The sequence below is a fragment of the Pygoscelis adeliae genome, unplaced genomic scaffold (genome assembly GCF_000699105.1).
Source record: "Pygoscelis adeliae isolate BGI_AS28 unplaced genomic scaffold, ASM69910v1 Scaffold8, whole genome shotgun sequence".
Taxonomy (NCBI): domain Eukaryota; kingdom Metazoa; phylum Chordata; class Aves; order Sphenisciformes; family Spheniscidae; genus Pygoscelis; species Pygoscelis adeliae.
In genome coordinates this window covers 1,404,456-1,427,996 of record NW_008825260.1, presented here as the reverse complement: position 1 = coordinate 1,427,996, position 23,541 = coordinate 1,404,456, and the positions used below count along the sequence as shown (strand labels likewise).

The window sequence follows — 23,541 nt, the reverse complement described above, 5'->3', positions numbered from 1 at the left end:
AGACAGCATTTTTGGAAAAGCTTGCAGATTACTGCAGACAAAAGATATACTTTTTAATATTCCTACAGTTTGATTGCAGTCATGTAAAGATTTACATAATATTAATAGAAGTTACAATGAATGCTAACAGCTTTCAAAGCAATAAAACTCAAAATTCTTTCCCTTCCTGAAAATACTCAGGTATATGCTTAAGTTCATGCAACTCTGAGATTTCACACAGGCTTATAAATATTTGCAGAACTGGGCCTGTGGATTGATATCCAACTAGACTCCTCAATTCGAGGCTGTAGGCACTGTGGAAGAGTTGCTTTTAAGTTTGTATTGTTAGCTTTATCTTTAAATGAAACTTCATACTACTTTTTCTGTGAATATGTGTATCTAACTTCGGAGAGGCTCTTGAAAAGAAAAGAGGAAGACAATGAAGTGGATCTTGAAAATGTTCTCCCAGATAATTTTATTACCTGCCAATTGCCCGTTTCCAAGCATCCCCAACATTGCCCAGCTGTTTTGCTAGCACTCAGAGGCCAAATCAGTGGGACAAGTGTTAAGTGACTCACTGAGGATAGCAACATATCTGTGGAGAATTTTAAAGGAAGTCCAGCTTTGTCTGGCTTTCAGGGTAAACCTTACAAAGAAGGCGGCAGGGACAGGCATAATCTGTTTCCTTATTTTAAAATCTGTTGTGGTTTTTTGTTGGTTATTTTTTTTCCTCAGAAACATTTCTTCTAAATAATGAATATTTTGCTTTTTGGGTGGCAACTTGATGAGTAGATTAACCTCTAGTCAATTCTACCAGAAGGAAAAAAAGTGCAAATTGAGCACATATCTGGCCCCTAGACATATTCAGAGTTAAAACTTTGGGGAAGACAGCAGACTTACAGTACCTGTGAAAGCGATTCACATGATTTCACCTCAGGGCAAGAAGTCATGTCCTGGCATGTAAAGATATCAGTAGAAGTCTAAGTATATAACCTTGTTAAGTAGGAGAACCATCATAATTTCCTTCCCCTGAGATGCAATTTGTGTTTTCTATTTATGCATAATACAGAAGAGCTGAGCATGTAGCTTTTGGGAGCTCTTGGCAGCTTTGTTACTCAAGAAGTTCTGCATAGGTTAGAAACTAAGACAACATAGACACTCAATAAGTGAATAAAATACCTTCAGTTTTTGAAGTACCATGATATAAAATCAAACCCAGTGTCAGAGAAATCCAATATCAATTTTGCTGAAGGAATGAACATAGTGTGATTATCAGTGGAGCCTGTTCCTGAATACTTACTATATATGCAGTACTCTACTGTATATACAGTGTATATGTATATACTGTATGTGTATATTAGTACAATCATGTTATTATTTATCACAGCACTGAAAATGTGATCTCTGTCTTTGGTAGGAACTAAACTTTCAGCAGAACCCTGGTTACTCTTAGTAGGTAGCTTCTGTAGCTCTAGTTTTACTGAGTGAAGGTACACATGATTAAAGAGAAAAATAGGCTGATATAGTTGTTTTTTATATCAGTAAAGTCTTAGAGTGCATTTGTACATAAATGATTTTTTGTTTTCATTTTTATATGCTTTCATATCTTTGAACAGAGGGGTGGGTCTAGATGATCTTCAGAGGTCCCTTCCAACCAATAGTAGAATATTCTACTATTCTATGATGTTTAAAAAAATGCACTCAAAATGCTGCCAGATCAATAAAATTGAGAATGGATGCTTGTATCCATGTAGAATGCCTACTTGATACACAAGTTGCACTGATCATAGACATTTACATTTCAGCATGTATCCTGAGGTTATAATGACCCTGCAAGTGATACAGGAACTTTACCATATAAGCCGGTCTGACATGCTCATTACATCTCACGGTAGTCTGTGCCTTCAGAACCAGTGTTCTTATAGAAGAAATGGTGGTAAGTATTATAATTTCCTTCACAAATTAGTCTTACTTTACACAGAATAATAAAAGGATAGGTTACTGTAAGAATGCTTCTAAATTTAAGGCCGCTATCTGGTCGTTGTTATATCAATGCAAAATAAAAGCAATTATGGAAAAAAAAAAATCCACCCTCTAAATTCATACCATTTTGAGGTTAAGATACATTAGGATTAACTTTATTTTCCATTTTTTTCCAATGTAGAGGCAAAGATATAGTACTAATATTGTAAGAGTTACATTATCATGTTTCCTAAGGCACAGTGAAGCATACTGGAAAAAGTTATCATCTAGTATCCCTGTGTAATTAAAACAGAAATATGGTTAGATTCCAAGGCAATACTCTCTGAAAGCCAGGAGCTTTTCCTGGCTAAAATTCTGTTTGACACAGTGTTTTATATCCTTCTCACACCGCAGTCTACAAACATCAATAAACTGCTTTGCTAGCCTGGATTTTTTTTCAACATGTAACCCTCTGGTTAAGCTTTATAATTTGATGCAGAATGCAATAATCCCAGGAAGTGAAATGAATGAGAATGGAGAGCACTCAAAATGACTGAAAAGCTATAATTAGAATTAAAATTTTGTTACTGATTTAAACATTTTAATTCTAATTACAGTGAAAATTGTTTGTATTTGTCAAGAAAGTGCTAAGGTCCAATTGTGAAAATCCTAATTACATACATGCTTTGAATAGTCTTGTTATAAATAATGTATAATTAATGATCATAAGTTCTGTCTCTTAACCCATTCACAAAAGTAAAAGGGTGACCACAGGGGTGGGAATTTTGGGATGGGTCACGTATGTGTAATATATTCCCAGACAAAACTAAATGTGTTATTTTCCTCTCCTCCCCTTTGGCCTCTTCTACATCTTGTGGGATTCATCCTTATGGCAAATCACCTATTTGTTTTAGGTGTAAAATGGAAAAGACTTGTAAAAACACCAGAATTAATGAAAAAAAAAGAAAATGGAAAAGATGACATAATTGCATCAATAAGTTGTGGTGGGATGAATCTTCTAACTGGAAAATGACCGCAAATCAGAAGAATAAACTATTAGAGAGACAAAACCAGACAGCTGTGTGTTGTTATTTTCAAAAATATTAGAATGACTGAAGGCTACAGAAATGAGACAGGAGCATACCAACAAAAAGAAATTCTTCAGGTAAAGATGTTAGGAAAGAAAATGAAAAGGCCACCAAGCCTGCAAGAGAAAAGGCATACCAGTCTGTCCTTTTTGAATTACATTTTTCCTTATTGTATTACTTCTCAGCGGTGTACCATATTGAAGGATATGTTAGAAACATGATAGTGAGATGATTCTCTTGAGGGGTACTGGGTGAACTGATAGCTCAGAGGCACCACACATCATGCTCACCCATGACTGCAAGTAAACAAGCTTTATGAGTTAGCAGACAACAGAAGGGAGTGAAACCTGGCTCGCACTATAGTTCCAGGTCAGCCCCACTCCCATGCTGAGTGAAGCAGGTAATTGACAGGTTGAGGGATTGGAGGAAGGACTGACTATAACACTGCACAGGGAGGAGGGTATTGCAGCAGAATCTGTTGCTTGAAACTAGCATCCGCCTTAGCCAAAGATCAATCAAAACATGCTTAGTGTCATGAATACAGGTAGGAGACCCGTGAAATATCTTGCAGAGAGCTAGATGACAAAGCTTATTCCCAAAATCCTTCTCATTCATTTGAAATCAGAAAGGAAGTGTGAAACAGGTGAAGGAACTGCTCTGTTTTTTTTGTCAATGGTCATAGCCTTCTATAGCTGCACAATTCTGTTACTTGTTCCATAGAAATATAGAAGTTGAGCTGCGTAAGTGAAGTTGTATGACTACTGCCTTGTTCAGCAATAGGGTAATTTATTTTGGGAAGATGGAGAGGGGGAGAGAGAGGGAAGAAGGAAAAAAAAAATTCCAGGTGGTCCCAGAAGCATGAACGAAAAATCTGAGTAGCTTGTAAAAAGTGAAAGGGCACTGAGGAATATTTCACAGCAGCACTGGTTGCAGAGTAGTCCATGCACAGAGGCAGGTAAGAGACCTACTCCAGTGAACACATCAGGAATCATGTCTCAATGTTAATTAGATGTTCACAGTTTTAAAATTATTTTAGTTTTTGATAGTATGAGGAGCACCTTCATTCCTATACTGTAATCACTGAGAAGATGAGAAGTTTGCAGACTCCATCTCATATCAAAAGAGGTATAAAAGAGAAATGAAAATATGGTGGCTGACAGGCAGGAAGCAGTGGATGCACAGCCATCAGTCACTTAGGATCCTCTAATAGAACAACATGAATTTGTTCTGTCTGGCTGCCAAGTGCACATGGACTAAAGAGAAAGATAATAAACAGGAATCTAAGTTGCTCCGCCACCCCCCACCCCCACCCCCCAAATAATCATGCAGATAAAGTATTAGAACGCTGTTGCTTTAGGTGATTTATTCACTTCTGTATTCCATCTTCTGTAATAATGCTTGTATAGAAACACAAAAATTGCCATTGACCGGTCTCCTGTTTTGCAGAATTTATACCTACTATGTGCCACAGACAATAAATACCAGTGAGTTACACCTGCAGTAATAGTACATGATCTTCTGCCAGATGAGCTATTGACAAAGGTGGGTGCTTAACTGCATGTAAGTTTGTTTAAAAGTGACAAGTTTTCCTCAAAGTTGTTCAACCCTACTCTAAATGTCAAAGTAGGGCTTTTTAACTTTTCTAAGGTAAGCCACTTTTTTCTACACAGCTGCTGGGTAACGTAGCAAACCCTTCTTCTCTATTAAAAATGTGGTTGGGATTATTTGGGAAATCTTCTATGGAAGTTATTTATTATGAAAAATATTTTGCAACCTGTGATTGTCCTGCAGTGTACAGGATGAACTATGATCTAAACTAGGGTGAGGGAATTATGATTAAGTGTAGCAGTGCAGTAAGAGTTGGTTTGGAAATTAATTTTTTCAATGCATAGATTTTATTATAAACATATAGGTAATACCCAAGAAATAGGACTTTTTTTGGCCCTGAAAGTTAAACACATCAATAAGTAATTATGTGACTGAAGTCTCAATCAGGTGTTCTTATCTTACAACACTTGCCAAAATTAAAAGCAACTACTTCCAACAAAACATCCTTACTTTTTCCTTAGTATCAATAGAATTGCAAATAGGATAACTTTGATTTTTTTCTTTAAAGCAAAATACTCTTTATTATGCAGACAATAAAGATGCATTAAAAAAAAATCAGTAATGTCATGCTGTTTCCATTGCTGATTCATAATAGATAATCAAATAAGTAAGAGAGAGAATTCCTTCTGAGTTATTACTATATTGGAAAGCAGCAACCATAAATTCAACAAACCTATATTAGAATATCTAGAAAAAGCATGACTAAAGAGGCAAGAATGAATGTATGTCAAATACATAATCTACTAGCTGAAAAGCAGACAGTGGCTAGGCAGACTTTCAGCTCAATTTTGTGCTTGCATTCAAAATATTTTTTGCTATCCTTTTTTCTGCCTCCAGGAGCTATACTACCAGTTGGCACCAAGATAAAAGTCTAGAAATAAACCAATTAAAAAGGAATAAGATGGAATTACAGATATGAACTTAAAATACCTGTTTAATGTTTAGCTGGAATGAATCAGAAAATTTAGCATGTTTTTGATTACAATTTGTAGATATTTTTTTCTTCCCAATCTGTGCCCTCTGTTGTGTGCTCCAGAGCTTAGAGCTGTTTTCACCTTTAAGAACAATTGGTTTGGCCAGTTGTCAGGTTTCCCAGGAGAAAATGAGGAGCATCCCCTGTAGTTTGTTTGGTATTGCTAATAGCAACCTGAGCTTTATTATATTAAAAAACCTCACAACTCAATCATTAAAATTTAATAAATTCTAAACATCAGCCTCTCCAAAGGGCAAGAATTAAGCCCTGTTTTGTCAGACAATGTCTTTCTGGGGAAAAAAAAAAATTCTTTGTTTTTATTACTTCTTGGTTGCCTTTTAAAATTTATTTGTCTATTTATTTATTTTATTACCAAGGAACCTGGCTAAGCTACAGTAGGACTCAATGTTCCTAACTGAGGGAAGAATCTATCATTTTTTTTTCATGCAATCTTTGTCATTATGTTTCATTCACGCTGCAGATGCACTGAAGGAAACAGTCCTTCCCCTTGCTTCAGAGACTAAGTATTTTCATTTTAAAGAGAGTAGCTTCTCCTCCTTTGGGGGGAGGGGGAAGGGAAGCTCTTGTAAGAGGTGGAACACTACTTTTAAGGCTACAAAAGAAAAGTAGATTCTTATTAATTATGAGTCCTCTCTGCAAAGACAGATTTTTGAATCTTCAGGAATATCATCTTTTCTTTTTGAAAATGACATATATTGATAGTGTTCCAGTGAGACAAACATTGTGCGTGCATGGGTCTTATCTTCCTTTGGGACTTCATTACAGCTTGAGGGATGGCATAGGTGTCAAGGAGGTCTCTTGTTCCTTTTATCAGTCTGGCTATAACCAGCGTTTGGGGTTTTTTTGATGAATAATGATGTAGACATCACTGTAGACACTTCTGCGTAGACACAAGAAATAACCAGAAACAATAAACTGTTACCAAGCCCAGAACGATATTGTGCAAATATTTACCTATCCTGAGTTTCTCACAGGGTTAGTCAGAGTTATGAACATCTGCTACTGCTCTCTAAATATATAAAATAGCACAGGTTTTCCAGGGCTGGTGGATAGCAAAATAATTTCCAGTTTCTTTTATGTAATTGTACTATATGTTGTAAGAACCTTCTTAAGAGTGCATATCTTTATCAAATCAGATATCTGACTCACTGCCTGCTATATATGCAATCTATACTATATAATGCAAAATTATATGGGTGGGGTGAGGGGGGGTGTCAAAATCTGTGTCACTTAGCAAACTATTTCATGACTCTGACATCATAGTCACAGACCTAGAAAAATGAAACACCTGAATGGCTGAATTGTTTTAATGTCACAACTCCAGTTACCAAACAGATTAGCTTTTCCTAACTGTCCTGAAATCATTTAGTACATTTGCAAAGACAGTTATGAGTTTCTTGAGAAAAATTCAGCAAAGAAAGTAAAGGACAGAATATATACAATCAACGTAAAGACTTTTTCCTAATTCGCCTCTCGCTGTGATGAGAATATATGAAAAGATGGCATAATAGCACTGCCAGTGTGATTGCACACACATTAATGGTTATAATCATAAATCATCTAATGATTGCCAGTTTTAGAGCTATCATGAGGAACCACTGAAACTTTATCTCCCTGTTTTTGTGTCTTCCGTTTCTCTGTCTGTTACTCATTAGAGGCTGAAATAGTTACATGATTGCCAGCTCCTGTAGTTAAAATCTCCCGAGCTTTTTTTCCAAGATTGCTTCAACAACACTTTCAGTCTTTCTATAACCAGACAGCTACAGTTCTACTTGTGACTGGGAAATCTGGTTACAGCTCCTCCTTGTTTTACTGAAAGGTGACATGGCTATGGAAGTCCTGGAGCCTTTTCCACCATTACACCTCACTTGGATTTTAATGAAGATGGAGCACATCATTATATGCACTCTTAGACTTGCAAATGAACCAAGAAAACAGATTTAAAAAGTTTTCCTAGAGATTTCTGTGTGGGTAGGGTAGTTACATGATCTAGTGCTAAGTATCCAACTTTGACACTCCAGGATCAGGAAACACCGAACGAAGGGAATAATGGATCACCAGGACTACATCTTTCTGCAGCCTCACCTTTTTAATGCTGGCTTAAAGTGTTAGGAAATCTACAGTCTAAGGCACTTTTGGTGGCCTGTGGCTGAAAATGCAATAACGTTTTAGGTCAGGGCTGAAAGGCACTTGGCAAGTCATAGGGGGGAAATGCATGCTATTTCACCCTGCAGTTCACCTGACCCTAAATACTGTTACTGATCCATTTTCAAAAGCATTAAATTCACGTTCAGTTGCAAGTTTGCAGTCACTTAAAACATCCAAGGAAAAAGAGAGTGAGAAACTGACTTATTCAAATGAATCAATCTACTGTTTAATTGTGGAAAAACTCTGCAAATCCAAAATTTCCATAAAGCTGCAGAAGTCATAGACACACGCAAAAGTAAAATCTCACTTAGGGGGAGAGAGAGAGGGAGCAAGAGACAGTGTCACAGCTGCCAAACTCTCACATAGCAACATTCCCAAGAAATAACGCTATATTAAAAAAAAAAAAGTCATATTTTCATACCCACAAATTTTACTTCCAAAAACCTTCTTCTTACTATTCTGTGAGAGTAAACTGCCAGATAACTAATTTCTGAATGCAAGTTATGTTCATGAAGACGTGGTATTTTCTAGGTGAAGCAGAGCAAGCGAGTGGTTGACCAGGCATGCTTGCTACTGCCATAGGTATCCTCCCTCATTTGGTGAGCCCTCTTTTTGTGGTGGTACAGTTTTTGGCCACCTTATTCTTGCTCTTTATCTTTATTGATAAGTAAAATGGTTGGATCAGAAATGAGATGCACATGACCGAGGATAGTTCTGCTGCGAAAGAAATACTAGTGGGAGGGCATAGTTAACCCGAGGATGTAGGAGAAAGTGACGCAATGATAAGTTGTCTTGGGTTCTCTATCTGTGCTTGTGACACTGGATGCTACTCAGTGTCAGGATTTTTTTTTTTCTTCCCTTTAATTTTAAGATAATGGGTTATACCGTGAAAATACAGTGTGTATTCACAAATTCTGCAAATATTTTCCTTTTTAAAGCAGAAAAGGTCCTTTGATATGTCCTGCACTGCTTCAAATCCCATCTTCCACAGTGAGTGAGGAGGTTCTTTTCCTGTCTGCTCAGTCACCTTCGAGGCTGGTGTAGGCTTGGTCTCAGCAGAGAGTCTGTACATCACCCAGCCGACTCTAACTGGGTAGAGTTGTCCCTGATTTTATAAAAGCTGAACGTGTATGCAACTGACACAATGATCCCCAGAATTGTCAGCATACTGAAAAGCAAGAAGCAATATATTGTGGGGGTTCACCAAGGTCCATGACAAAACTGGAGAAGAGAATGCAATCAATCAGCGTCAAACCCTATCTTTACATGGGGTTATACTCCTTTTCAGATTAAGCATTCCTCCCCAAGGAAAATGTATTGGTTATACAAACTAAACTTCAAGCTCTCAGAACAGATATGTACTCTCTCAGCTGCTGTCTTCAGCAGCAGGAAGTTTGGGGCTATTTCAAGAGACAAACAAATGAAATGTCCTGATTATTTTCCTCTCTACAAGTTTGCATTTATATATTAACACATTTCCCCTCCAATTGTTTAAAAAGCATTGCTGTGGAAACACTTGTGCCAAAGTACACCTAGTGAGAAACTTACATAGAAAAATCAACATACATAGCGCATTAACTGAGTGTTTGAGCTGAAAAAGGCTTTTGGCCCACTCTTCTTGCATGCATTAGAGAATGTTCTGGCAGCCTAGAGGTTCCTCAGGCCAGCAACACCCCCCCTGGGTGACTACTGCAGTGCAGAACTCACCGTGACCTTCCGCACGGAAAGATGTGTGAGTGGGCATGAGCAGGGAAGCTATAGTGCTGGAGTGGCATGCACGCAGGGCATCCATTGACACTTTTCTTCACAAACCAGCCAAGCAACAGGCCACTCTTCGTAACGGTGAGTGTCTGCCTATGCTACGTGGAGGATAACAGCCACACAGGGTGTGGAACTTTAAGCTCTGCAGCTCTTTGTGGTGTCTGCCCAAACAGATAACCTTTTTTGCCCTTTACGCTTCCTTGGCATTACATTCGTCCCCTGTCTTGATAGTATCCTTGTCCCCAGTCATGTGCTTTCAATGTTACTTCTTTCTGTGTGTAAGGAGAAGCACAATACAAATACAAATATCTGAACAGTTAAATACCAAACTGAAAGTTTGGCTACCACTAAGTTCGTACGCTCACATGGTTAAGTCAGAAAAGGAGAGCTGTCATAAAATCTTTTCACTATTAAAGTCTGAATATAAATATTTGCTACATAATATCAGTGAAAGTACTTTGGTAAGTCTATACCGAAGTCCTTCAGCAGTGCTTTATCTGGAATTTCTTGTTGTTAATTCACATTAAATTGCTCATTTAAATGGAAAAACACATTTTAGTTGCAGAGTGATGAGAAACAACTATTTCTCATTTTGAACGTGTGTGACAACATTCTTAACTAAGAAGTGATAATCAGTGATCCATGAAATGAATGCTCTTTAGGCTGGCACTTGAGCTTCTAGAAAAGGTATAGTTAAATACCTTTATTTGGACATGTTTTACATAAATATGAATTATTTTTAAACATAAGTAAAAAATGACAAAATATTAAAGAAGAATGTCCTCTCATAGATGATGTTTTCAACGGAAAAATTAGAAGCAGAGAACACGTTCGCTGTTTATGATCTGATCAATTGATAAACGATTCATGTAAGTAATGACTGAATTATCAAACAAATGGAATGAGCAGTCCTTTTAATGTAATCTGTGTATTATTTCTTTACTGTGACAAAATTATGAGAACTGGCTAAAGAATGAGAAACATCTTAAAGGTAACAATAGCTGCAGAGACCTTTAAAGATACTTACATCACTTTCATGGCCTTCTCTTAGATTGTACGTGAGATCATGTTGTATGTCTTCAACAAACTTATGAGCATATTCTGGGTAAAGGTCGAGTACTTCAAAGAGACCTTTGAGGATAATGCACTGGAGGTCACAGTACGTTAGAGCTTTAACATCTGCATTTGTTTTAATAACTTGATCCCTAATGGATAGGTTTGCTCCAATTAAATCTCCTTTACCTAAAAGAAAATATGAAATTAAAAATCTTCAAAGCATGAATTCTTTACTTCTTTTTTGAATCATAAACCTGTTTAACATAATTGCTAAATCTTAAATCCCATTGTTACTACCACATTGTTTAATTAATAACATTCTAAAGGATCTCTGTCTAAAAGCTGTCTTTTTTTTTGCAGGTGCAATCTTATATGCAATTAATTGGAGATACAAAGACTAATTTCCAGACATGTAACTACCTGATTTAAGGGAGCAATCAAGTAAATATGTATAAAGTTAGGATTTATATTGGTAATTAATAGCAAGTGCGATTTTGTATTTCAAAAAGTGAACATTATGTTTCTAGCTTGTTTTTTTTTGTTAGAAGAGACAGGTGTTAAGATAATATTTTAACAATGACATGATTAAATATAGCTCATCAGTTCAAATGACCCTTTTACCTGGAAATTGGATTGCAAAACATTTGCAATCTATGATAGCTATGGCTGCATAGCTACACTTCATGATGTATGTTAGTTGTATAGGCTATTAATAGATGTATAGCTCGATAGGACTTCTGTCAAAGAAACTAGAATGAATTCTTAAGCCATTATATTGCCATTTATGGGCAAGACAGCCTTAGAATAATGGATGCATTAAAAACCACAACTGACCATATATTAAAGAGCACAAAAATTTTATAATGAAAAGCTTCCATAAACATCTGATCTGAGGTATAAAGTCCAAAGAGCAATCATTGAACCAGAGGTCTTCCTCAAAAGTTAATGCAGATTGTCTTTATTAAAGACTTGGACAGTGTGATAGAGTGCATTCTTGGCAAGTTTATGGGCAATACCAAATTGGGGGGAGTGGTTGATATGCTGAAGGGCAAAGGTGTTATTCAGGGGAAGCTCAATGTATGAGAAAAGGGCTGATAGGAACCTCATGAAGTTAAAAAAAAAAAAACAAACCACCAAATCCTGCACCCAGGATGGAAAACCTCTCTGCAGCAGTATGGGCTGGGGACCAGCCAGCTGGAAAGCAGCTTTGCAGGAAAGGACCCAGGGATCCTTGTGGACAACAAGGTGAACATGAGCCGACAATGTGCCTTTGCAGCAAAGAAGGCCAAGAACATCCTGGGCAGCATTAGCAAGAGTGCAGCCAGCAAGTCGCAGGAAGTGACTCTTCCTCCCTATATGTCACTTGTCAGACCACATCTGGAGTACTGTGTCCAGTTTTGGGCTTCCCAGTACAAGACAGAATATTGAAATACTAGACTGAGTCCAGAAGAGGCTGCCAAGATGGTCAAGGACTGGAGAACATAATGTACAAGGAGAGGCTGAAAAAACTGGGTATTGTTCTGCCTTAAGAAGAAAAGGCATTATTGCCGTCTTCAACTTCCACAAACTAATGGAAAAGTACAGAGAAGACAGAGCTAAAGTCCTCTTCAGAGTGCACAGTACGACAAGATGTACTGGGCACAAGTTGTAACAAAAGAAATTGCGATTAGAAATCAGGAAATGAAAGTCACCATGAGACTGTCAAACAGTGGGACAGGCTGGCTCAGAGAGGCTGTGGAATCGCCATCTTTGGAGATGTTCAAAACTTGCCTGGACATCACCCTGAGCAAGCTGAGCTAATTTGGCCCTGCTTTAAGTAGGTTTAGGTTGGGTGGCTTCCAGAGGTCCCTTCCAATCTTACATTATTCTGTGATTAATAAGTGAAGACTGTAAAATCTGAAAATCCACCCAGTGTGTGATTCCAACGGGGTATTACACAGGAAATGGTGTACTTGAAGAGTAAGTTAAACTAAGCAGCCAACCATCCCTGAAGCAGCTTAGATAAGATAATTTTATACTTTAAAATACTACTGGTAATTTTTTCTCTTTACATGGGGCTTGTACAACTTTCTCAAAAGTTCTTATCATAAACCCAGCGTAGGGAGGGATTTTCTTTTTTGCTAGGAATATACATACATTAATGCTACTTTGGGGTCTCTTAAAAATTGCAATTAGTATAAATGAGAGCTAGTACAAGCTCAGGTCATTCTGGGAAAGGTAAATCTGATAGATGACAATAACATTTGTCATTGCTCATCACATGATATGGTGCTTACATAACGAAATATAGTGTAAAGCTACAATTCACTTTTACTTTTTACTGTAAATATCAACAATTCTTTAGATTTCTTTGATTATACTAAGCAGAGGGCTGACAATGTTAATCTATTGCTGACTGTGTAAATACGGACAAGGGAAAAAATATTTCAAATATACCAAAACTATCTTTAAACATCTTAATTAAAAACTTTTTAGGCATACAAACAGTATTAGTATCAATAACGTGTAAAAATTGGAAAAAAAGTTAGAGTTGTATTTGATTGTAGTTACTGTGTTTGATGAAATAATGTCAGCCTGAAAGACACTACAATTGATCTGGTAATGCTAATGTATGTTTCTTTTCAAATGAAAATCATGTAGCAAAGGTTGTAGGCAGTAGGCTGAAGTTTCATGTAGAATTACTGCAGCAGTGAAATGATTGTACCTTGAATATCAACATTTGTTACATAAACAGAATCATGTAAGTTATTCTTCATAGCTCTTTATTTCTTTCTTTTTCATTGGAGAACAAACTTCTTTATAAATGTTTATGCAGACACATCTGTTTGTTAATATATCTGGAACATGCAGTCAAAATTGTAAATATCTTCTCTTTAGGGGATACCTTTTAAATCACTTATGGTTAATATTTTTTAAGAAATCTAAGTTGTATGCTTAAACAGTACATAACTGTTATATTAAAAAATATTTCCCTATAAAAAAATATCCTAACCATCATTATAAGATAGCAAGTAATAGTCTCAAGAGGAACCAAACAGCTGTATTTAATCAGAGCATTTCATTGCATTGTTGCTGTATTGCTTGTTAGTGAGAATGGTTCAGTAAACAAAAACTAATCCACTAGAATTAGAATCATAACAGAATTATAAAATAGTGGTCTGGGAACTGTAAGTAACCTAGCATTGCCAGGGAAAAAAACTGCTCTCTTGGATTTACATCACATCAGAAATACAGTTTCTCATAGGGACCTACAGGTTTGATGCATTCACCTTCTGCTGGTGTTAATTAGGTTTAAATGCTGAAGCTTCCATTCAATGTAGCAAAACATTATTTCATTGTATTATGTTTATGTTTTTGCATTACAATTTCATTAACTTCTCCCAGAAATCCACTAATCTCTTCTTTATTTTTTTCATTGTCACCATTACACAATGACGCTTTCATTAACATTTTCAGAAGTGCCTAAAAATGGAATCATTAATGAAATCATAGTTCCAATGGGGGAAGCTTTTAACCTTTTGCTGTATTTAAGCTTATGTTTTTTCTAAGCCGTATTTTATAGCTTTGATCTATGTGATCCAATAAAATGGAAGCATTCTAAAACTTCCTAATTACAAATGAGTGATGGAGTGATGTGGACTGTCAACCTAATGGAATGAAAGATTTATGAAAAAAATAAGACACGTATCACATTTATATTCTAAAAAAGACCAATCAAATACATGCTAGTAAAATAAAGGAAATTCAATTACAGGAGACCAAAAGCTTGCATTATCAACAATCTAGTGCAATCCCACAAAACAGGAAGGAAAGCAAAAACGGAAATGTTCTTTTTAACTGTGATCTATAAGAATATTAAAAGTTATTAGAAAGAATACATTTAAGTCTAAAGAGGTATTAAAATCATAATAAAATAATTCTTTACATTTAGAGTAAAATTTTATATTTTACTTTATCAAAGCACTTTATAAACATTCACTCAGACAAGTCTAATCATCCTTTAGCTGAAGATAAAGGAACTCTCTTTAGTAGGCATGTGATGCCAATCACTGAAATTTACAGATAGAGATGCTTAAACCTAGATAAGTCAAAGCAGTCATCTAGCAAACAACAACCAAACAAAATTTATTAGAACAGAACCTCTGGCCTTTCTCTGTTCTAATATACTCAGATGACTGCTGGCTGCATCAATTAGCTTGAAGAAGTAACTTTTTTGGGAGCATAGCCAACAATGCTTGTTTTTCATCACATAGCTGTCCTGCAAGAGGTATTCATATGCATTCATCAAAGAATGAGAGTAGGCTCACATTGTTTTCTTTCATTTGGGTGCGTTAGTGGGAGCACTGCCTGGCCACTAATTTTCATGAAAGATTTAGGAACTGATAACCAATGTCCTTTGAGGTGACCATACTATGATCAAATTTAGTTGAAAGCAGCAAATTGTATCAAAAGCTAGCAAGCACCTCCTTACATGCAAAGGAGAGAGAATAAGTACAAGAAAATCAGGATACAAGTGATATATTGCACAGCTAACACTCTAGCAATTGAAAGCTCCTTTGGGCAAAAAATAAGTAAGATTAAACTAAAAAAAAATGGGGATGTCCATAGGTATGAATAGCAGATTAAAATCAAATGAATTCTTTCTCATCAGACTACTAGGACATGCTAAGCCATCAGTTAGTAGTGAAGGTCCTCCTACATTGGAGGACCATTCTTTCTCTTTGAAGCTATGATTATGAGCATACCAAGAATCGCCAGCACCGTGCTGTCCTTCAGGACTTCCATGGAACCTGAGCACACAAAGTAGATCGCTTGCAGGGCATCTCCCTGCCGGAGGAGGTATTCCCCAGGAGCACAGAAGGAGGTTTTGATATGCAGAGACAGAGACCTGAGGCAACCGCGGCTGGCACACTCGAAAAGGGAGAGCTGCAAAATCTCCTTGTTCAAGTGCATGGTGATGTCTGAACGCAGCTCGTCCGGGAAGTCTTTTAAAAGCTGTCCAAAAAAGAGAAAAAGGGGCAAAAAAGAGGAAAAAGTGTAAAATAATTTATTTCCTCTTTTGCAGAGGTGATTTGGTTTAGTAGTGCTGCACATGTCGTACTGATGCAAAGATTTCCCTTTGATTTTTCTTATCCCCTTGATAAGACGTGTGCTATGTCTTAATAAAGCTTTATGTTGATAAACACTGATAAATTCCAGAAAAAAAAAAAGAATAAAAATATGCCTTTATACAAAAACCAAGGAAAAAAAGTCAACGCCACTGTGTGTAGGAATTCCCCCTAATGCACAATTTAACCTTGTCCAAGTTCTTCTCAGCTGTTAGAACACAGTAGGCTCTTCAGGTATATACCACTGTATACAGTGGCATATGCACTGAAAACAGAGCAAAAATGAACTTAATTTAGATTTTCTTTAAAATGCTTGTATAAAATTCATCAATAGGGTATATTGCTTCTTTTATGGTAAAACCACTGGAAGAGGAATAACTCAAAAGACCTCTATGTAGTAAACATCTGAGGGGGTTTTTTGTGGTTTTTTTTTTGTTTGTTTGTTTGTTTGTTTTTTAATGATGCAATTGTATGCTGAAGGAGAGTCGGGAAAGGAATGGAGACAAGGTGCATGCTCAGTGGAAGAACCTATGGAAACTAAAAGACCATAAGGTCCTCCTGTTTTTCCCTGCTCTTAATTTTAGGCAAATTCCCAAAGTAGCCTGGCCAACACTTAAAGATCTCTATATATGTTTTACAGAAGATCTGCTGCAAGATGGCAAAATTTGAGAGAAACATCTTTCTGCTCAGAGACAGTCTTCTGAGAAAGACATATAACTGCTCAAATCATCAAAATTTCAGGTGGGGTTTTTACAAAAGTGTTTAAGTGTCTGTCCCATTGATGCAAAGTATAGTGCCTGCCTATGGGCAGAGCTCTTGACCATGCAAGCTGCAAGCCCACAAGCATAGTTTTCTCTGTAGTTTGAGGGGATCTGGCATCTGAGCAATGCAATCAGCCAACACTTGACCAAGTGGGCTTAGACAAAGCAGTTTGTGGATAGGAGGCAAATCATGAAATATTGATGATCTCTCTAGAGGCTGCTGTTGTAATACAGCAGTCACTCACTTTCAGCGCGACTAAAGATACAGAAGCTGAAGGTGATCCTTAACCAAATCTAGGAAAGATTTGACTTCTAAGTGGTTTTTGTACCTTTGTAAATCTTACTAGGCTCCTTTGGTTTCTAGGATGCTGTTGAAAATCCTATTCTTTGTGCTGTGCACACCACAAAAAAAAAAAAAAAAAAAAAAAAAAATTCAGGAAAAGAATGTTCTCAAACCCAAATCTTTCTGCTTATTCCACATTATCTTTAGAGGCCACTGAGTTTTATAATGACATATATAACAAGAACTCTGAAGGGAATGGTTCATTCAAATAACACTCCAGCAGAGAGAAGCCATTATTCCTCCTGGAGTACAGTAATACATAACCTGGATAAATCATGTAAAACAAGCAAGCAAAGACACGACCAGAAATCTGTCTTTTGATTGCACTCTCATGTTACATTCTGCAATATTTAAAAATATATGGACATGAATAACATAAAAATTCAGGCCAAACCACTTGTTCACAGTATTGCAAAGAATAAAAGAAGGTGAAGGAGGGAGGAAAGGGCAGTACAGAAGTCCCTGCTTAAAAAAACACCTAAAAACCCAGTAGATTTTTTGTTTGGTGAAAGGCAAAACTGCTCACTGGGGTGTTTCTGCTGGCATCATCCAAAAGCTTTCTGATGAATGCCTCTTCAGCATTACAGAATTATGGAGGACTTTGAGTTTTTAATATATGATATGATGTTCTAAACCAGATTTTTCAATAGCATACCCTCTTCCTGGGATAACCCAGCTTTATTTTTAGGCATGTTCTTTTTTCATATGTAACTTCACACAAAACACAGCATCACAAATGGAAAATTACCCCCCTCCCTGACTTTAAGCCCATGGTCAAAACCATCAAACACACAACATCCCTTATTTGGTTACCTCATTGGAATCAATTCCATTATTGACAGACCACGTGGTTTGGAAATATTCAAGCATCCTTTGCTTTAGCTGCTGTGGCAGGTGATGGACCCGTATAAAGTCCTTCAGATCCTTGGTTCTTGTGTGATAAAGGGACCACCTGGAGTACATCCTCTGAATTATGGCAGTCACATTGCCAAACACCAAGGCATGCATCAGAGCTAGGGAGGACAGAAATTATGTGCAATGTGGAGTGACTTGTTGATCATTAAAATGTAACACGGAAAATAAACAGGATCTTCACAGAAAACCAGTTTCCTGCTTGATGGGTATAGTAAAGCTTTTGAATACAAGACTCCATGAGTAATTTGCAGTAGTATTCATATGATTATTCATTTCCATTTTTTGTGTCACTGGCAGTCACAGCCTTGGGACAGGGTAGAACCACATCTGATGCTATCTAATCAGGGTACCAAGCAAAAGAATGCCCAAGCCAAATTCAGTTTATAGTCTAAGAAAAAAGGAAATAGATGAACACATGTAGGCAGGCATGCTCAGGAAATAATGAGAAAGTATTAATCAGTATGAAAACTAGACTCAAATGATCAGTTAGCAACTACATAGAATGTAATAGATTTCAGAGACCTCATGTAAATAAAAGCAATTACTAATGGGGACCATGTGCAGTAGAATGAGATTGCAAACAACATTTAGAGATGTATCATATTCTGGGGAATAAGATGTTAAAAAAAAAAGACATAAAAAACCCATTGTAAAGCAAAAATTCAGGTTAAAAAAAATACATTCAAACTGACAATCTGATTTCTTATGTTGCTTGAGAAGTTCAAATATGGTGTGAAATTGTTTATTAGAAAGTTCGAACAGCCTGGAGTTTGTCTGCAATTAAAGCCTGGCTTGGGAATAAAAAGACCAGAAGCAAAATTGAAGAAATGCTTACAGATACAGGTCATCTGGGTTTGTCTGTGCAGAAATTGCTTGCTGATTATCAGTGGGAGAAATCACTGCTAGATTGTCTGTCATGTGGTATTGATCTGAGGTATATAATATACACATTTACAAATTGTTTATTGAAAAAACTATTAAAGAGATTGATTATTACTCTTAAGGGACATCTATCTTTATAGTGCTTGAAAGAAAGCAGACAGATTCCTCAGAGTGGCAAAGGAATTAATTTATAAACAAGACAAACAAGATGTTGACCTTGTATGGCAATTTACAGAAGTCCAGCATGAGTGAGGAGAGACAAGGGGGAACAGGAGGAGGAAAGGATGCATTTTCGTGGTTAATAACGCTTTTACATGGTAGAAACAGGCAGAAAATACTTTAGTTTGGAGTGTTGAAAATTTTTACAGGCTGAGTAAAAAACAAAGGAGCTATAACAATATCTATGTCTTCATTGTGAAGGGGATGCAGAAAAACAGATAAAGCACTGCAGTGTGATGTAGCTTCACAATACAGTATGCATTCTTGTAGAGGTGATCCAATGATATGATTAAGTCAATACAAGTCCATTAGTAAAAGAAGATAAATGAAAAGCAGGGCAGTAAGAAAAGGATCAGATACAAATATTAGAAAGAAAAGTAAGCATAATTGGAAATTCATTTCTAAGACTAATCAGCTGGATCAACTAAGTGTTGTTCCTGATGGTGCAATGAATTGCCAAGTCACTAACGTCAGAAGCTTGGGCAACAAAATGTGAGCGACTGGTGTAATGCTAGATACAGGATATTATAATAAAAATATGGCAGCTAGGCCTGAAACAATTCAGCCAGACATAGCTAAATAGGCTAAAGAGATGGTGTAGTCTCTTTAAGGATGTGATAATCAGTTTAAAAAGGTGGGGAGGGATAAAACTTTAGGTGGTGTATGGATGCATGCATAAAAATCCCATGTGATATAAGTTTCTCAACAGACTCCAAGGTTAGGAGCTGGACAGTGTAGAGATCTCCATGATGTTGTTATAGGCACAAATATAATCAAGAATTTTATTATTATGGGAGAATCTGTCTTTGCGTATGTACATTGGAAGACAACTGCTACTGATGATGACAAGCTATTGCTGGCTGTGATAGGCATTAGATTTCTTTGTCAAATAATCACAGACCCACCCTGCTTTCTGTAAGAAATCTATTAATCCATTCTTTAAAACCAAGTAGGACAAGTTAAAGACTTCTAGGAACCGTATTTCATAAAGTAGCCTTGATTTTAATGGATATTCTAAATTACATTTTTGTTGCTTTGGGAACAGAGGAACACCTCTGATCCCAGAAAGGACTGGAGCTACTAGAATGGGCCTCCAGTCTCATAAATACAAAACTGCACATTCTTTGCTCAAAGAACATAGAGAATACAAGACAACACATGGTGTGGTCATCTGCAGGAGGACACATCTGATTAATATTTTAAGATGCTGGGTATCCTAGGAATTCAGGTTAAATTTTAATAAGTAACTTCTCTTTCCAACTTTAAGAAGAAATACTGTATAGAATAAGATGTTTTATCTTCACAGTATTACTTGTCTTAAATTGTAATTTCAAATTCATGCAAAACAAAAATTAATACCAAGAGGCAGGTAAAAATCAAACAAGAATATTATAAGTTATATATCTGTTAAATTAACACTTGATTATTTTTTTTTCTGGCTTCAAGTTTCTCCAAGGTTGCAATAAATTCACTTCGTTCTTTCAATTTGCAGTGACACATTAAAGAGGTACAGACAAACTACTGATAAACTAAATCACACTATCCATTACACCTGAAATGTCATAAATTAGTGACTTGGCCTAAAAACTGTAAAAAACTTACATCAATTTTTCTCAAGACATCACTTTCCACTAGGGAATTTTAAAATTAAATATCAGCCAAAACTATACATCAAAACATGTTTTAAGAAGTAAAAATGTATTATGCTCTAAAGTATACAGACTAATACTTTATTCTTAATGGTGTTCTGAGGCATGCTCACCAGTCTGCACTGTATGATGCCTACTCCTTTTTCAAGTTTCCTTGCTCTGTTTTTTTCTTAAATAACATCTAAATAAAATTCCTCAAGAAACTACCTGCAAAACAGCCTGCTGTGCTTTCTTCTTACTACATTCAGTCAACTAGTTCTTCACAATTTTTTCAGTGCACAAGTATACTAGTTCTACTGCTTAATGATATAAGAAATGAAAAAAGAAATTGCTATAACCAGACTAAATAAAAGTACAGAATACTTTTATATTCTACTCTATTAAGTTTGTGAAAGCCCTGCCGTATCAAAGTGAATTAAATATACATCATCGCCTTACACAGGATACCTCTTGATTTCTTGATAGAAATGAAAACTCCTTCCTTTATTCCAACAGATTTTACGTAGTGAAAGCCACAAAGCACAGAGACTACACTGTATTTTAAAACTATAATTTTATGCCACCAGCAAAAGCAATTAATGAGCTGCTTGTGTTTTTGTGCCATTGTCAAAATCAAAATGATATCATTCTTGGATGATTTATTGTATTATTGCCACTCATTTTCAGGACTGGGAAAAATGACAATAATTCATTGAGCACTTTTTATAGCACTTGATGTTGCAAATATATAGTTTCCAGGTCATTCATCATGTTCCCTGGCTTTCAAGTGTCAAGTTGCCAGTTTATTTTTGCCCAGGACAATTTATGCTGCAAAGCTGATGACCACTACCTTACTGAGTAGCCCTGGAGAAATACCTACCAGTATTTTCAGACCAATTAGGCAAGCAGAAAAAAAAAATGAGGGGGCAGTACTCTAGCAGTGATTTGCTTTTACCCTTTACACCCACTGTGACATCTTTGAGTTGTATGATGTACACACTATGAAATAGCACAGCTAAATTTTGAGGGGAGGAAGATGAAGGTAAAGAGAGAGCTGTAGGTACTTTCTCCAGTGGCCTTGGCTTACCAAGCTCTGCAGGTGCCACCAGCTCACTGGTTGTGCCCAGGTGCCTCAGCAGAAAGAAGGTGACCATAAATGAGCACATGGCTTTCCCCAACAGTATGACCAGGTAATTAACATAAATAAAATTACTACTAAGAACTCCAAATATGACAAAAACATTGCATTTTTATTCTAATCTGAAGCAGTGATGTGGTAAAATTTATTTAGTGATAATTAAACTGCTTTTTGTTTATGATAGTCACCTATGGCTCACCAAACAGTCCTGCTGGCTCTGTCCTGTCTCCATTGCCTTCTCTCTGGGCTGGTCCTTCAGATGCAGATACGTACCAGCTCAGAGCCAGATATACCAGTGGGCTGCCCACCTCCCCTCGCCATCATCCCCAGGGATGCTGTGGGGACTGAATTTGAGCTGAACATGCACCTATTACTTGGCTGACTGGAAAAGTGCCTGGCACGTAACCAAAATGCTCCCCTGGCACATGGCTGGGCCACACTCACTGACAACAATGTGAGTTTGCATTTTACTGGGTGACAATTGTCTTTTGTCACCATAAGTGATCAAAAGGTTAGAAATATGTCTGCTTAAGAGAGTTTATCTAGTGTAAAACCAACAAAGTTATTTCCTTCTTTTGCCATTTTAAATTAAACTTTCTGTTGTGTTTTCTTTTTTAAAGAAACTTAGCAAAATTTCCGCTCTTATTTTACTTGTCCCTACCCCCCAAAACTTTTTACATGATGCTTATCATTTGTACCTACCCCCAATCAGCATTGTGCAAATAGAGAAGATCTTTTCAGCATCGGTATTGGCTGAAACATTTCCAAATCCAACACTGGTGAGGCTGCTGAGGGTGAAATATAGGGCAGCTATATAGGCACTTCTGATTGATGGGCCTCCTAGTGTATTATTCTCATAGTAAGGAGACTCAATACGTTTTCCTAGCTCATGAAGCCAACCTGAAAAACAAAGCATAAAAAGAACTATTAAGGAATACTGATACCATGAAAACTACATATTCTGTAAAACAATATAATTCTAAAAAAAAAATATTTAGAAGGCACTGCATTCTTCACACAATTCCAAGAAAAAGAACATTAAACTGTGGGAATTTATACAGCATATAAAGGATTGTGTCTCTGGAGTATTTATCTTTATGCATGATTATTTATGATAAGAACTGTATTTCTATATGGAAATCAAGTGGTTTTGAATTGCATATTACAGGTCTAATTAGATAATTCACAAAATCCATTAAGGCAGTGAAAAGAAAAAATCATCACCTAATAACACTGCAGCAAGAATGTAACATTGATTTGATTCCATTAATTAATGCTTGGAAAGATTTTTGAGATTCTAAGACTAAATTGTTATAATAATAATTACATATTTAGAGCTTTTTACATGTTTCTTTTTACAGTAGAAAAGATTCAAACAACTAAACATAACTTACAAACCAGAATTACTTTTCAAGAGATGCTTCAGTAAGTATTTTCTAAATTGTTCATTTAATCTTTCCTTCCATTTTGCTAAACAAGTCTACGTGTGCGTCGTAGTTTAACCTCAGCCAGCAACTGAGCACCACACAGCCACTCACTCACTCCCGCCACCCCTAGTGGCATGGGTGAGAGAATTGGAAGAGTAAAAGCGAGAAAACTCATGGGTTGAGATAAGAACAGTTTAATAATTAAAATGAAATAAAATAATAATAATAAAAGAATATACAAAGCAAGTGATGCACGATGCAATTGCTCACCACCCATCCACTGATGCCCAGCCAGTCTCCGAGCAGTGGCCCCCCCGGCCAGCTTTCCCCCAACCTATATACTGAGCATGATGTCACATGGTATGGAATATCCCTTTGACCAGTTTGGGTCAGCTGTCCTGGCTGTGCCCCCTCCCAGCTTCTTGTGCACCTCCAGCCTTCTCAGTCGGTAGAGCATGGGAAGCTGAAAAGTCCTTGACTAGTGTAAGCGCTGCTCAGCAACAACTAAAACATCGGTGTGTTAT

The 23,541-nt window shown here is 36.7% G+C and overlaps 1 protein-coding gene across 1 annotated transcript in view; it reads right to left on the bottom strand.

Annotated features, from left to right (window-relative positions):
• Window positions 1-23,541, bottom strand: part of KCNH8 (potassium voltage-gated channel, subfamily H (eag-related), member 8) — a 202,597-nt gene that overhangs the window by 27,326 nt on the left and 151,730 nt on the right. The window contains exons 8-11 of the mRNA XM_009329509.1: window positions 22,293-22,490; window positions 17,622-17,821; window positions 15,342-15,591; window positions 10,568-10,782 (exon numbers count right to left, since the gene is read on the bottom strand). Coding sequence (XP_009327784.1) covers window positions 10,568-10,782; window positions 15,342-15,591; window positions 17,622-17,821; window positions 22,293-22,490 — 863 coding nt within the window. The remainder of the gene's footprint in view (window positions 1-10,567; window positions 10,783-15,341; window positions 15,592-17,621; window positions 17,822-22,292; window positions 22,491-23,541) is intronic.